The sequence below is a fragment of the Bufo gargarizans genome, chromosome 5 (assembly GCF_014858855.1).
Source record: "Bufo gargarizans isolate SCDJY-AF-19 chromosome 5, ASM1485885v1, whole genome shotgun sequence".
Classification (NCBI taxonomy): Eukaryota; Metazoa; Chordata; class Amphibia; order Anura; family Bufonidae; genus Bufo; species Bufo gargarizans.
The window spans coordinates 354,549,427-354,566,097 of record NC_058084.1 but is presented as its reverse complement, the minus strand read 5'-3'; the positions used below and the strand labels follow the sequence as shown (position 1 = coordinate 354,566,097).

The window sequence follows — 16,671 nt, the reverse complement described above, 5'->3', positions numbered from 1 at the left end:
TGAATTTTCAACAGCTTCTAAAGTTCCTGTAGACATTTACATTACTTGCCTTTGATAATTATACATTGTCTAAATTTCCAAATCCAGAAAAGTATAAGTGTTTGACCAGCGGGGGTTCAACCACTAGGGACCAAGGACAGAGGTTGTGTTCACCCATTTGAGTGGTGTTCGCCGCTCATGAGACTGAAAGTAGCGGAGTTCAAGTGCTCAACTATCTCTGGCAGCCCCATATAGTAGAATGTAGTGGCAGCTCACTTGTGTGTCCACTGCTCCTTTCTAATAGGATAACATTGATAACCAGTCTCATGATCGGCAGGGGACCCAACAGTCGAACTCAGACGATCAGACTGAATAGGGGATAAGTTGTTGAAATGGGACAACCCCTTTGATTAAGTTATGTTTATGTGTAAGTGTCCATGCGTATGCCTAAAAACGTGCACTAGGTCACAGTCCATCGCAGGCCCTCTCCATAAGAGAACGGCCCCCCATAAACCAATCCTGATCCCTCCAGGCCAGAAGGCTCCTGCAAGGGACCAGAACTCACATTCAAAGCTGGAGAACTGCCAGTCTTGCTTTGGCTTCCACCTGGCTGCCACCCGAGGTGTTGGCCAAAAGCCAAAAGTCTAAGTCTGGCCTCTCCCTGGAAAAAGAGGCCAAGGGGTTTTGCAGAGGGGTGAGCAACCAATATGGCCACACACCCCCAGGTCACAGTGAGGGGTAACCCATAAAGGCGCTGCAGCCTGAAGATCCTGGTGACAAACAACGTGTAAAGTGAACACAGTGAAGTAAAGCATAAATCAGTAGTGAATGTGTGCTGATTACAGCTTGGACATTCAGCCAGAATTATAAAAATTCCTCCTCCTTACACCTGGCTCGAAAGCCGATCAAAAAATAGAGGTGTGCGTGCTCAAAATGTGTGATAGTGTAGTGCGTGCAAATGTGCCATCACTCAATGGGCTCCCACCCCAGTGAATTCAGGCACCCCAGGGTCACCACTGCTGGGTCACTTCTGCACCTCAGGCTTTCAAGCACATATCAGCTCCGGCGGTCCATTGGTCACCTACCATATGGCTCTAATGGCCAAAGGCGTACACCCTAGGGATGACCATGTGGTTCTCTGTTGTACATCCTGGTGGTTGCTCTGTAGCACCAGGACCTGAGAAGAACAGATACTGCACTTGATTTTAGCCAAAAGGCCGAAGTCACTTATGTCATTTCGGCCCTGTTAGCGCAGCTCCAGTAAATCAGTGATCTATATTTGAGAATATCTCAGAACTGTAGCCATAGGCTTGTAAGCTCAGAGAGCAAGAATGTAGACAAATTCCAGGAATAATAGTCTGGAGATGTCTTTCATACTTAAACCAGGTCCCTTAGTTCCCAATTTTTGGTAATGGTTTAGTGAAAGTGATTTCCTGTATCGGTATGACCGAGCTCCTATGTGTAAATCATGGTTTGTAAAAATGATTTGGCCATTTGAATGGGACAAAAATCATTGAACATATTTGAAAGTAACTGGAACAGCAATCACTATGTCCTGGGTTGAATTATATAGTGGGCACACGGGGCACTTAGTTTCTTCCTGCAAAAAGACATCCATATTTATTAAGCTGGACAGTACAGGGTGTATGCCACGAGCAATGTGGAATGGTAGGATTCCAGTTATGTATTAACATATTAATGGATTTATTAATTCCCTACAGCTTGCACCTATAGGGACATAGCCACAGCATGCAATTTATCCCATAGGAAAACTTGTGGGCTGCATTTTCTCACAGTTTGTACAGTTATATCAGAGTATGAGAGAGGACGGAAGGGACACGAGCACTCATGCTACAACATTAAAGAGCGGTGCGCTCACAGCCATGAAGAAGAGAACCGCCCCCGGCGAAACTGCGAGTCTCCGCCTAGTATAACCGAGTCGGCTTATTATAATATAAGGTGCCGAAATCAATGGGGCTAAGAGCGGACGAATGGGGGGGGGGGGGGCCATGGCATCAGTGGGGGCCACCCTATAAGGTAAGACCATAATTAGACTAGGGCTAAACTGATGAAAGGTACTCTTTAAGAGAAGGGAGAGGGAGAATGCCCACTGAGCTCAGAGCTAGCAGCTTCGCATGTACACATACCAGAGGAAGTTGGTCTTTAAAATATAAAAAAAAATTGAAATTAGCCAGCAACATAACCAGAACCTCTCAATGTACAAATCTAAAGATCATTAATATCCAGAAATGCGCCTATACCATATACTACAATCTGCAACTTTTTCCTGCTCATGTCAGGTCTAAAAAAGTGGGTGTGGCATGGGTGGGGAAAGGGAAGTGGAAGGGGCGGACTAGAAAGCTGTCTTACATTTAGACTAGCGCTGGATGCGCCTCTTCATAACTTTTGGTGGATCAACCGCCAGATATAGGGCTTATTTAGACCGGCGTCTAAAATGTTCATGTTTTTTGCTGCAAAGTACCCTTTAGTGCAGGGGATTTGGAGAAAGAATGATGGACCTAAAAAGATATGATGTTGAAAGTGTACATTTAGGGCTGTGTTCTCATCCATTAGCTGTTGATTCTCAGTAGGGCTGTATTAAAAATGGACAGCACTCGAATATCAGTAGTGTGTTGTCCATTTTTCATGGAGGGGCGCTAGCAGGGCTGGACTGGAATTACAAAGCAGCCCTAGGACACAAACCTCACCAGCACACATATGTTATTGCATAAAAGTAGTGGAACACAATGCGAATTTTGCTTTACTTGGCCATGCCCTTTGTAAACTGTCAATACAAGAAAGGAAATAAAAGGTGAACACTGAAACGCCTAATCACATGATCAGGGACATGTGTTACCTTCACAACAGTGCCATATACTGTGACAAAGCTCAAAATACCTCCCCAGCAGCATCTCATACCACTGTGCAGCACAAAATACTTCCCCAACGGCGCCAAATGAATACTACAGCGAAGCACAAAATACCTTCCCAACAGCGACAAATAAACACCACCACGCACCATTAAAGGGGTTTTCTGAGATTTTAATAAGGATGACCTATGCTCAGGATCGGTCATCAGAATCTGATCAGTGGGGGTCTGACACCCGCCAATCAGCTGTTTGAGAAGGCACTGGTAAGCAGAGAGAAAGCCGCAGTGCTCACAGGAGCACCAGTGCCTCCTCAAACAGCTGAATGGCGGGGATCCTGGGTGTCAGACCCCCATCGATCAGATACTGATGACCTATTCTGAGGATAGGTCATCAGTATTAAAATCTTAAACGACCCTATTGAGTACCTTCTCGAAAGAATAAACTAAATACCACTGTGCAACAAAAAATTCCACCCCATCAGCACCAAATAAATATCACAGGGCAGCACAAAATACCTCATCAGCAGCGCCAAATAAGTATTACAGTGCAGCACAAAATAACTCAACAGCAGCATTGTCCCCTGACCACCCCTCCCCCAGTAACAGTAGCATTGTCCTCCTAACCACTCAGCTCCCACTAGCTAGTAATATTGTTTCCATTACAGTTTCTTACATATCTCAGAGTCTGTCAGGAGCATTGACACTGGAGTTGGAAGGAGGGCGTTTCTCCTGCTGTTGTCCTCTGTACTCTCCTCATGGGGTGAAGGACCTGTGATGATGGTCCCTTGACCTCCCCTAACTTTGGAACTGTACTGATACTACAGTATCAGTGCAATTCCTTTTTAATCATGTCAGGTAGCCCTCTGACAGACCGGCCCACTTGGAATCTGCCCAATAGGGCATATTACCAGGCTAGGCCTGATTGCTAGAAAATGCTGGGTGGGCATTTTTTTTTTTATGGACGCAAAGAACAGATGACGAACTGATGCCATATGGTCAGAAAAAAGGACAAACAGAACAAAACTGATTCAACACGGTTAGAAAATTGTCAGTTTTTAGCGCACAGAATATGCTCGTTTTTCATTGCTCGTTTGAATGAGCCCTTACTTCTAATTTTAGCATGAAGTGATGGTGCACCCATGGCTTTTAGGCTTAAATAATAACCAGAAGTGATGCATAGTATTTCCTGTTGATAGAATGATACCTTTCCTATACACATTACTGACTCCAGGTCACAGTATTCCCGCACTCTTACCAGACTACGACATCACAAGTACAAGCACATAACACATTGTCAGCCTCTTAAGCGTTCTGGGAAAACAAGTTTCTTTTTAACTTTCTAGGGTTAATCATTAGTTTTGACGTTCACTGTGAGATTGTTCACTTCTGATTTTGAACATTCCGTAGCTCAATTATCTGATCTGGCGCCTCTCAGTGACAGTAGCTAATCGGAGCCATTAATCAGGATACTTGGAACATATTTAGAGTACCTGTAGAATCAACATTAAAAACATTCAGCGAGCCTCAGTTAAAACCATATCTTAAATAAAGTTCACCTAAGATACGGGGTTGGCCTGTAGTGATGCCTGCTGTACCTTTTATCACCCCTTGGTGGAGTTAGTGAAACCTCTGAAATCACTGTTGCCCTCTCACCCCTTTTGAAAGGGTATTTACATCTCATAAAGAATATGGCATCGCTTTATGATCATGGGAGGTCAGATCTCTTGGAGCCACAACAATCTTGAGAATGAATGAAAATGAAAATGTTCCTTCCTGCCTAATCCTGTCTAACATGTGGACAGTGTGAACTTAGGGGTAATGTATTAGGTGTACTGCCCCTGAAACGTAAAGTGTTTTTGCCTGTTTTGTTGGTGGAATAGGTAACTGTGAGCCATTTTTAGGGTGGTTTGTGCCATGCCTGGCAATCTGCATTTACTAACCAGATGTTTGGTGGGTGGAGCTACATTGTAAACCAAATTTGGAATTGTAACTTCGACAAAAAATTGTAAGTGTACTCCAGGCCCCTGGTGGAGTGCAAAATAAGTGCCAGGGATCACTGCCAGGGATTATTATTTTTGGCTTACTTTCTTAAAGGAGTTGTCCGGGTTCAGAACATATCCCCTTCTTCACCCAAGCAGCCCCTCTGAGTGGAGCATCGAAGCACTGCACTGCATCGCTCACGGCATGGGCTGTTTGTTTACATTTTTCCATTGCTAGGTGGAGGCTTCCGCCTAGCAGTGTTCCTGGTGACGTCACCGGCACTAATAGGTGGGCTTTAGCGCTGAAACAGTCTAGGGCAGCGCTAAAGCCTGCCCATTAGTGCTGGTGACATCACCGGGCTCCCTGCTAGGCAGAACCTTCTCCTAGCATTCTCATTCAGCCCTTTAAAGGTTTTTTTTGGTTTGCATGAACATCCTTTTAAATGATAGTTTACAAAGGTATCTGAAATTTTGTAATGTGTTTCTTTTACTTTATTACTCCTCTCGTCCGTTCTGGGATTTATCACTTAGCCATGTCCATGTAGCTCTTTCTTATTTCCTGTGATGTTATGTACATAGGCCTGTCATGGGCCAGGACTAGTGATAGGAATGTGTCTAGGTAACCAGCAAAAAAAAAACTTGATTTGTAATCTTTCCATCGGTGTGTTCCACCCACAAATAACCAGCTTCAGTACAAATGAACGGAAAACAGTCAGTTACCTCGACTGGCTTCTCTAGCTGAGCGGTGCCGGTCTGTGTTATAGACAGTCTTCTGTGTGAATTCGGGCGTCCGACTCTTTTGCTGCTACAGAAAATCCAATGATCATGGTAAAGTTAAAACTGCTATACAAAACAACCAGCAGGAGTAGATAATGCTAAACCCCTGCAAGTGGGTGCAACCCGGCTTATGGCACTCCATGCAACACGAAAAAGTTCAAACTGATTAGGCTTAGGGCTCTTTCACACCTGCGTTCTTTTCTTCCGGCATAGAGTTCCGTCGTTGGGGCTCTATGCCAGAAGAATCCTGATCAGGATTATCCCCATGCATTCTGAATGGAGTGAAATCCGTTCAGGATGCATTAGGATGTCTTCAGTTCCGGAACGGAAAGTTTTTTGGCCGGAGAAAATACCGCAGCATGCTGCGCTATTTGCTCCGGCCAAAAATCCTGAAGACTTGCCGCAAGGCCGGATCCGGAATTAATGCCCATTGAAAGACATTGATCCGGATCCGGCCTTAAGCTAAACGTCGTTTCGGCGCATTGCCGGATACGACGTTTAGCTTTTTCTCAATGGTTACCATGGCTGCCGGGACGCTAAAGTCCTGGCAGCCATGGTAAAGTGTAGTGGGGAGCGGGGGAGCAGCATACTTACCATCCGTGCGGCTCCCGGGGCGCTCCAGAGTGACGTCAGGGCGCCCCAAGCGCATGGATCACGTGATCGCATGGCACGTCATCCATGCGCATGGGGCGCTCTGACGTCATTCTGGAGCGCCCCGGGAGCCGCACGGACTGTAAGTATGCCGCTCCCCCGCTCCTACTATGGCAACCAGGACTTTAATAGCGTCCTGGCTGCCATAGTAACACTGAAAGCATTTTGAAGACGGATTCGTCTTCAAATGCTTTCAGTACACTTGCGTTTTTCCGGATTCGGCGTGTAATTCCGGCAAGTGGAGTACACGCCGGATCCGGACAACGCAAGTGTGAAAGAGGCCTTAGTGACGTTGCTGCTGGTTGCTTTAACCCCTTAGCGGCCACCCATACGCCTTTTTACGGCAGTCCAATCTAAGCGCTGCACAGGTCCCCCGTGCAGCTGGAAGTGGGGACCCGGCTCTCATGAGAGCTGCGGCCCTGCTCTAAAAGCCCGGACTGGCAGGAGTGCCGATCCGGGCTGTTAAACAGGAGCGGACTCTCTCTGTCTCCCATGTGTGTGAAGGCTGGCAGGGTTCTGATGAAGGCCCTAGACCCTTCAGTAATTTCCAGCAGGCTGCGCCTCTCTCGTAAAAAAAGAAAAAACACATTTATTAAATAAATAAAAATTACAGAAAAAAAAATTATGCTTTTTTTATCCATTGAAAAAAACTTCAAATAAAAAATCTCCCCCATATGTTTGGTATTGCCGCATCCGTAACTACATAAATATCCGGACTACATAAATATCACATAAATTATCCCCTATGGTGAACGTCGTAAAAAAAAAAAAAAGACAGAATTGCTAATTTATTCTTATTTGCCACCAAAAAAACCTAATAACAAGCGATCAAAAAGCGCCATTTACTCCAAAGTGATACCAATGGAAAATACAAGTCGTCCGCAAAAATCAAGCCCTCACACAACTCCATAGAAAGAAAAATAAAAAAAGTTATGGGTCTTGGGAAGCGGCAATGCAAAAACATTTTTATTTTTATGCAAAAAAAGTTGTAAAACGTAAAACAAACTATATGTATTTGGTATCACTGTAATCGTACTGACCAAGAGAATAAGGATATTATGTTATTTATACCGAAAAATTAACGCCGTAAAATGTATAACTTAAAAACGCAGTGGCAGTATTGCTGTTTTTCCCATCTCCCTCCCAGAAAGAGTAAAAAAAAAGTTAATCAGAAAGTTATGTGTACCCCAAAATGACGTTATTAAAAACTACAATTTGTCCCGCAAAAAACAAGCCCTCATAAAGCTATATAGACGGAAAAATAAAAAAGTTATAGCTCTTGGAACGCGAGGATAAAAAAATAAAAGGAAGAAAAACGCTTGGTCAGTAAGGCCCAAAACAGGCTGGAGTTAAGATTATGTCTTGCTGTGACATAAACACTAAAGACCATAAGGGACTTTCTCCTCTAGGCGTGTCCGGAGTCTAGTATGATTTTTAATCACATTACTAGGCGAGTCATTTCTTCTTATATATATATATATATATATATATATATATATACACATATACATATATATATATATATATACACACATTTTTCCTCTATGTTGTGCCTCGTATTATGGTAGAGTATATACTAACTACAAATGTTTTATCATTTTGCCGTTTGCCAATAGTCCCCCACAGAGGATGTAAGTATAAATGCTTTAGTACTGGTAATGAAAAAAATCCAAATATTTCCTATAATTGGGGATAGATTTTTCTAAATTTAACACGATTTAACGGACAAATTAAACCAGATTGATTGGTTTAAACGGCCATTCACATTACACAGTCTTTGTGTTCAATCGAATGGATCAAACGGTGAATAAACCTAATCAGTTGTAATTATCCCCAATCCTAGGAACTGCATGAGCTAAAATAGCCATTGTGATAGGTAACCGTCCACCATATATACTGTATTTTCTCACATGCATCTCTTTATAGTCCATAGACTTCATATGGAAGCATGATGGAAACATATGGAATGTCCTCAGCTGTCACCAATGTCACAATATAGAACACATTAATATATAATCATCCCCAAAGCTAATATCCTAGAGCAGGCATGGGCAACCTGAGGCTCTCCAGCTGTTGCAAAACTACAACTCCCAGCATGCCTAGACTGCCTACAGCTATCAGCCTACATTGGGGTATGGTGGGAGTTGTAGTTTTACAACAGCTGGAGAGCCGCAGGTTGGCCACCCCTGTCCTAGAGACTTAAAGGGGTTGTCCAGTTTCAGAGCTGAACCCGGACATGCCTCCATTTTCACCCCGGCAGCCCCCCCTGACATGAGCATCGGAACAGTTCATGCTCCGATGCTCTCCTTTGCCCTGCGCTAAATTGCACAGGGCAAAGGCATTTTTCAGAGTTCCGGTGACGTACCGGGGCTCTCTATGGGGCTGACAGGAACCGCGTTGATGATGGGCGGGATTTAGCTCTGCCCTAGCCAGTAAAACGGCTAGGGCAGAGCTAAAGCCCGCTCCTCAGAGCCGGTGACGTCACTGAACACACTGCCGGGCGGAAGTTACCGCCCGGCAGTGTGTTATTGAAAACAAAAAAGCCTGTGCCCTGCGCGGTTTGGCGCAGGGCACGGGAGCGCATCGGAGCATGAGATGCTCCGATGCTAGCCTCAGGGGGGCTGTCTGGGTGAAAAAAAGGGTATGTCCAGATTCAGCTCTGAACCCGAACAACCCCTTTAACTGTGTCATTATAAATGGAAGAAAATGTGTCGTCTGCTTTTTCTTCCCCATAGAACTGTTTTCATATGTAGCTCTCGTGTTTCTTCCATGTCGTATAGTTCTTGCATGAAATTCACCGTACTTGTAGCTGTAGCTTGACTGTCGGCATGTGATTACTTATAGCATCATAGATGTGACATTATAGATGTGATAAAGCCTTGTTCATTATTAAGATACTTTTATAAGAAATGTTCCTATGTGTGAAAATCAATGTGCTCTTAAATTGCCTCAAATGACGAGATTTGTTCCTACGTCGGCATGACGTGAGTATTACAACACTTGGCCTTGGTGGTGGATCCGGAAATAAGATGTATTCCAGGACCATTCGTATAGAGAGAAAAAATGACATCTCTCTTGATGGTGTTTTGTAACGACTGATGTAAAAAATGAACACACATCATATAGTACATAACAACCTAACAAAGCTAGAACCAGCCCTGTACTGTGCCTTGCATGGATCCAGTGATCACCCCGTTTATTGCTCCAGTTTCTCTGCTATCTTTTCTTTAGGCTGGCAGGTGAGGGGGTATGTCCTTTCTAAGGCCTCTTGCTCTTTCACACTGGCATGTGCACCCCGTTGCCGTATTGCGGACCGCATTTGCGGATCCGCAATACACGGGTGCCATTCCGTAGGCATTCCGCATCCCGGATGCGGACCCATTCACTTGAATGGGTCCGCAAATCCAGAGATGCGGAATGGTGTGGAACGGAACCACGGAACGGAACCCTACGGAAGCACTACGGAGTGCTTCCGTGGGATTTCGTCACATACTTCCCTTCCCCAAAAAGATTCGTCACGTACTTCCCTTCCTATCTTTTTGCGGAACGGCCGTATCGCGGACCCATTAAAGTGAATGGATCTGCGATCCGCTGCGCCTGCCCCACGGACTGTGCTTGTGAATTGCGGCCCGCATTTTCACACGCCAGTGTGAAAGAGGCCTAAGGTGGTGTGTCCTATGTCAGGGATGTGTTCCTTCTGCTGCAGCTCTCTCCCTGTAAGGCTGAGTTCACATCAGCGTTCAGCCTTTCCGTTTTCCTGCTCTGTTATAGGAGCAGGAGAACGAAAAGGACGGATTCGGCACATAACTGAGCCGAACGGGGCCTATGGACCCCATAGACTATAATAGGGTCCGTTAGGTTTACGCTCAGAAGATGATTTTGGAGCGAAGATGAAAGTTGTGCATGCAGGACTTTTGTCTGCGCTCCAAAATCATCTTCTGAGCGGAAACCTAACGGACCCCATTATAGTCTATAGGGTCCGTAGGCTCCGTTCGGCTCAGTTATGTGCTGAATCCGTCCTTTCCGTTCTCCTGCTCCTATAACGAAGCAGGAGAACGGAAAGGCTGAACGCTGATGTGAACTTAGCCTAGCTGTTACAGCTTCTAACAGTAGATGCGGTGGCAGTTGAAGGATCGAACTGAGCATGTGCGACCACCTCAGTAGGTGGACATGCACATTACTTTACATATAAAACACTAGGGGGCACCGTTATAATGAAGAGAATATCTCTATAACTATGTTTAGATAATAGTATACATATAGAACATGTTTATGATAGTGAAGTGTTTGACTTTTGTACCAAGTACTCAACTGTCAACCAATATTTGTGAAATTTCTGCATAACTTACGTGAAGATTTGACCTTTGAAGGTGTTTTCTGGTTCAGCATATTGATCGCCTATCCTCAGAAAAGGCCATTGATATGGGGTTGGATGTTCAGCACCCACTCAGATCAAATGTTTGAATGGGCAACAGCACTGTCCTGCAGCCTCTTCAGTGTTTACCTTGGTGCATCTATGTGTACGCCATACAAAAGTAGACATTGTGTAGGCCAACGAACTGAGGTACAGAAAACATTGAAGAGAGTGCAGCGCTTTCACAAGAGTTGTGACCCCTTCAAACAGCTGATCACCAGGGGTGCTGAGAGTCAGACCCTCATCAATCTGATATTGATCTTGAGGATATGCTCTCCGTATACCGATCCTGGAAAAACCCTTTAACATCTATCATCTCAGAAGTATCCATAATACCAGTCTGCTGAATAGCTAAGCCAATGACTAACCTTCACGTCCCATGATAATAATGTTCATTACATTCTTGCTCACTGTACAATGTAAGGAAAAGCAGCATTCAACTTGATCAACATAATGTTGGAGATTTATCAAACTGGTGTAAAGTAGATCTGGCTTAGTGACCCATAGCAACCAATCAGATTCTGCCTTTCATTTTTCACAGCTCCTTTGGAAAATGAAAGGAGGAATCTGAGTGGTTGCTATGGGCAACTTAGCCAGTTCTACTTTACACCAGTTTGATAAATGACCCCAAATGTTTATTTAGTCCATCATATTGCAAATTGTACATATGATTCAAGGTGATCAAGTTGGAGATTGCCCCCCTTTCCTAACAGTGCTATGTAGACATGGTCTTAGTACGTTGATGCATTTCCTTATATTCATTACTGTTGTATGCTCTTTTTTCACATAACACCTACCATCCAAGGCGTATTGAAAGTAGTACTCTTTTTATGTGGTCCTCATGCTGCCTTAGCAGTCCTAGGGCCTGTGTAATCGAGAGAGATGTTCACCAGGGAACTTCCTTACCTTGTTCTAACAGCGACGAGGCTTCTCCAGATGGTCCCAGCCGCCATGTCTTTTGTGGAAGCAGTTCTCATTACTTCACAATGCAAGTACACACTAATCTTTTGCCAATGCCCTTCTATATCAAGGGTCTTGACAAAATCCCACGCCTACAACTGTAGCCATAGGGACACCATGTAACTATTAAACTACTGTATATGCTTTGTTTTATTGTAAGAGTATGAACAAATAGATTCTTATTGGTCTTTTTTCAGGTGAAACCTGTGTCCCACAGCAGAATCAATGTATCGGCAAGATTTAGGAAAAATCTTCAAGAGCCGTGTACTGTGTTGTGAGTAATCTCATGTTCTCATTTAGATCAGGGTATTGTTTTATATTGAACTATATTCAGATTTACTATGTTTATTGTCTTTTCCCTTCAGCCTTATTGCTAATGGTGATATCATGAACCCAGTGGTGCGTTTATTGATACCTAGGAAAGTCCTGGATCAGTGGGAACTTGTTCTTGCCTTGGTTACAGACAAAGTGAAACTTCGAAGTGGAGCTGTACACAGGTACTTGCTTTATTTTCTGTAACGGGCAGTGGGTATGGACCCACTGTGCCAACTAACCAGTTTGAAAGCCTGAGGGCATTGTCCTGGGGAGCAAAAAGGGAAAGATGAAAGTTTTTTTGGGGAGATTTTAATACTGATGACCTATCCTCTGGATAGTTCATCAGTATCTGATCGGTGGGGGTCCGAAACCTGAGACCCCTGCCGATCAGCTGTTCAAGAAGGCATCAGCACTCGTAGTAATGCCAGGGCCTTCTCTCAGCTTTCCGTAGGCCAATGACGACACATTCATGGGTCAGGTGACGTTGGCACAGCTCAGTGCAAGGGGTTGAGCGCGAAACCAAACACAGCCGCTATACAATGTATGGAGCTGTGCTTGGTAAGCACGGAGAAGGCTGCAGCACTCACAGGGGAAAAGGTCATTTCTCAAACAGCTGATTGGTGGTGGTCCGACACCGGGGACCCTCGCCGATCAGATACTGATGACCTATCCACAGGATAGGTCATCAGTATAAAAGTCTTAGAAAACCCTTTTAAATCTGTCAGTGCTCTAAGGAATTTCGCTGAGCACTGGTAACAATTCACACGGGGTGAGTGGAGCGAAGCCCATCTGGGAAAGTGGAATGGCGGATGACAGGTAACATTCTGCTGGCATTCGCCAAATCCAAACTTGTCCTTATACTGTATTTCAATAAATCTGTGTAGATAATACCAAATTTATGAACAAATCCAATAAATATGAATCCCTGATCATTCCCTTTAGATTATACACATTAGAAGGAGTTCCCATTCAAGATGGCTCTGAATTAGAAAATGGACAGTTTTACGTTGCAGTCGGCAGAGAAAAATTCAAAAAGTTGCCATACAGTGATCTGATATTCACAAAGTCATCTGTTAGAAGGGCACAAGGGTAAGTTTAGAGAACTGTTTTGCCTTATGTTAGATGTTCCTTATTGACCTTGTGTTAGACAGTATGTTCCATATGGTGTTTATTGTGGTCTTTCTCCCTATTGCAGTATAGCATAGATTACAATATTTTATAAATCTAATTTCATAGTTAAAATGTTGAAGCCCTCTAAAGGAGTTGTCCCATGAAAAATATTCTACAGTTTTCAAACCAGTACCTGGATCTGGATGCTTGGAATTAAAATTTAGCATAGCCAAAGAGTTATACAATAAAATGTATCTGTATAGCGCCTACTGCTGTTTCCACTTTTTCTTATTTCTTTGTCCTTCTCACTGAGATGGCTGCACATGCTCAGTTTCATCCTTCAACTGCCTCCTGAGCTGTGATAGGGAGAGCATGGACACGCCCCCTGAGCTGCAGCAGAAAAGACACTCCCCTTGAGCTGTCAGATTGATATAAATCTTGTGGCTCAATGAATGAGGAGATCTCTGGATCCATGTGAGGTACAGGGCTGGTTCTAGCTTTGTTACAAAGAGATTGTCATGGACTATATGATCTCTGATTTTCATTTTTTACATTGATCATGGGATAACCCCTTTAACTAAAGATGTGGCTATTCTAACTACTATACATATCAGCACAAGGAGAATGTCTTAATACAACAGCCCCTAGTATCCTCCTATGTTCCTCCTCAATAGTATTATCCCAGTGTCTCTACTTTTATGGTTTAAGTATTCATGATTATTTTTTTTATTTTTCCATGTCCACAAAATCAAATAGTTCTAAAGCATCGTCATTGCCTCCCATAAATGGATATAGAAAGTCTAAGGAGAATGTAAGTAACTTGTAAGAAATGTTGTGCTCATGATTTTTAACAAAATTAACTTGCATGCAATTGCTATTTAAAGTAAGTACATAACAAGCAGGTCCCAGTGGAACTATCACTCTCATCATCTTGTACACATACATCCTTTGAGATCCAGAGCCTCTAAGTTTAGCACACTGGATATAAATAATGGCCTATATTGCTGCTTAGTTGGCTCTGCTCATTTTATACTATCACATTGTCACATCTAGACTAGAAATATATATTTCCCATGGATTTTTGGTTTGTCATGAGCTGGAAATGTAATAAGCATGATTTACCTTACTGCAGCCATACATTTAGCTTTCCCAGTAGATAAGTCCTCATTCACAAGGCCGAATCATGGCCTGAGGACTCCATAGTTGAAGGTTCATTCATTTGAACTTAGGTCATCAAAAGATCATAAATAACTAGGAGCAGAGGGCACATTTTTGATATCACATGTTGGCTTCTGATGTGGACTGGCCACAGACCCTACAGGGAAATTTCCTGGTGGGCTGATGCCCAGGGGACCACCTGACACCTGAGCCCTCCTCAAGGCGACCAGCTGGTTACATAAAGACCTGATGCCATCAGCATTAATATTAGAAGCATCAATTACTTATCCACCAACTGCTGCAGGTGCCCTACTGTATCACCCGTTAGGGCGGTGATAAAGTTCAATACTGTGACAAGGATGGCAGTATATTGTGCTACACTATGGAATTTTGTTCTGCTGGGTCGGTATTTTGTGCTGCACCGTGGTATTTGGTTCTACTGGGGCAGTATTTTGTACTGCATATATTTTGTGCTGCACTATGGTATTGCAGGCCCTGCCTAATTCTGTTCTCCCTTCCTACTTTTCTGTCAGTTTTGACTCTCCTACAACATGGGGCCACTTTCAGTTGTTTTTAGGGCCATTTTGAGTTTCCAGTCCGCCCCTGGTTGGCTTTTTTACAGAATGCCTTTAAAGGGGTTGTCTGGGCTTTCTTCATATTGATGACCTATCCTCAGGATAGGTCCTCAATATCAGATCGGCGGGGGTCCGACACCTGGCACCCGCGCAGATCAGCTGTTTGAGGAGACGGTGTGCGGAGTGCACACGTGCTGTCTCCCTTTTCTTTTCCTGTTCACTGCTGCTGTCCCATAGACATACAGCGGAGAGCAGGAAGAGAGAAGGCACATGCGCACTGCGCGCGCCGTCTCCTCAAACATCTGATCTGCGGGGGTGCCAGGTGATGACCTATCCTGAGGATAGGTCGCCAGTATGAAAAAGCCCGGAGAACCGCTTTAATCTGAGTTTTATATGAGCTGATAGGTGGCAAATTAAAAGTGTATGTAATTGGCTTGTTAAAGGGGTTATCTCACTTCAGTAAGTGCCATTTAACCATGTAGAGAAAGTTAATACAAGGCACTTACTAATGTATTGTGATTGTCCATATTGCTTCTTTTACTGGCTAAATTCATTTTTGCATCACATTATACACTGCTTGTTTCCATGGTTACAGACCTCCCTGCAATCCATCAGCGGTGGTCGTGCTTGCACATTATAGGAGAAAGCATCAGCCTCTCTGGTGGCCGGAACCATGGGAGCAAATAGGCTTGTGCTTTTTCCTATGTTGTGCAAGCACGACCACCACTGATGGATTGCAGGGAGGTCTGTAACCATGGAAACGAGCAGTGTATAATGTGATGCAAAAATGAATCCAGCCACCAAAGGAAGCAATATGGATAATAACAATACATTAGTAAGTGGCTTGTATTAACTTTCTCTACATAATAAATGCCACTTTCTGAAGTGAGACAACCCCTTTAAGGTAGTATAAAGTAAAAAATTAATTTCTAACAAAAAAGATTTCATCAGAAGAGTCTGATAGCTCTGCTTAATCTTCTGTGTCTGGTTTTGTGAGATTCTTGATTGCGTTGCAGTTCCGTGCCAGAAACCGGCACTGTCGGATGTGTTTTATTCAATTTTATCATATTAATTCACTTCATTTTGACCCTCTCCTACAAAATCACATACCTGTATGCTATAAATAAAAATGTTGAACGATGGCAGAATTTTTTTTTTTTTTATGCATTCTGCCATTATAAAACATTGGTATGAATTATATGTACAGTTTTATGTAGTTTTTTTAATCCAGCAAAATGATTGCTGAAAAAAATCGACAACTTCAAAAATAAAAAAAAGCAATGGCTGACAGAACGTGGTAAGGAAGGAAGGAACGAACACATTCCCGTGACTCAGTACTTAAGGGGTTAATGAAATGCTATTACAATAATAATCAAAATATGTATTTATTAAGTAAATCAAGAATAATTTGCACTTTTGTCTGGGATTTGTGTTAGGAGTTAATAATTCACGACACACATAACTGTGGACAAATAGCATGGAAATGACTGGACAAAACCAGACCTATACATATAGTGAGTCAGCATGGAGAGCGTGCGGGCAATCTTTAACAGAGTTCACTACAGTTGGCTGGACACCGCATTAAACCGGCATCCTCCTCCTTCATAAATAAAACATCAACCTGAGATGGTCTGAGTGCCATACGTTGTTTATTGAAGGGGTTATTCTATGGAAAAAAAAGCTTCACACCTCTTTAATCCTCCACCGATCCAGCGAACAACCTTCAACAGTCTCCTGGTCTTTGTTTACAAATAGTGGGTTCGTAATCACTGCCGCCAATCAGTGGCTTCAGCAGTAACGTGCCATACTACTGGCATCATGGCTGCCCTTGGTGAGCGGAGATGCCAGTAGTACAACGTGTGACCACTGGCTGGCCTCAACCGC

At 43.5% G+C, this 16,671-nt stretch overlaps 1 protein-coding gene across 2 annotated transcripts in view; it reads left to right on the top strand.

Moving 5' to 3' along the window:
- DCDC2 (doublecortin domain containing 2) overlaps window positions 1–16,671 on the top strand; it is a 137,568-nt gene that overhangs the window by 28,783 nt on the left and 92,114 nt on the right. For both annotated transcript variants that reach the window (XM_044295235.1, XM_044295234.1), the window contains exons 3-6: window positions 11,827–11,903; window positions 11,995–12,126; window positions 12,887–13,033; window positions 13,811–13,865. In XM_044295235.1, the coding sequence (XP_044151170.1) occupies window positions 11,827–11,903; window positions 11,995–12,126; window positions 12,887–13,033; window positions 13,811–13,865 (411 nt within the window). The remainder of the gene's footprint in view (window positions 1–11,826; window positions 11,904–11,994; window positions 12,127–12,886; window positions 13,034–13,810; window positions 13,866–16,671) is intronic.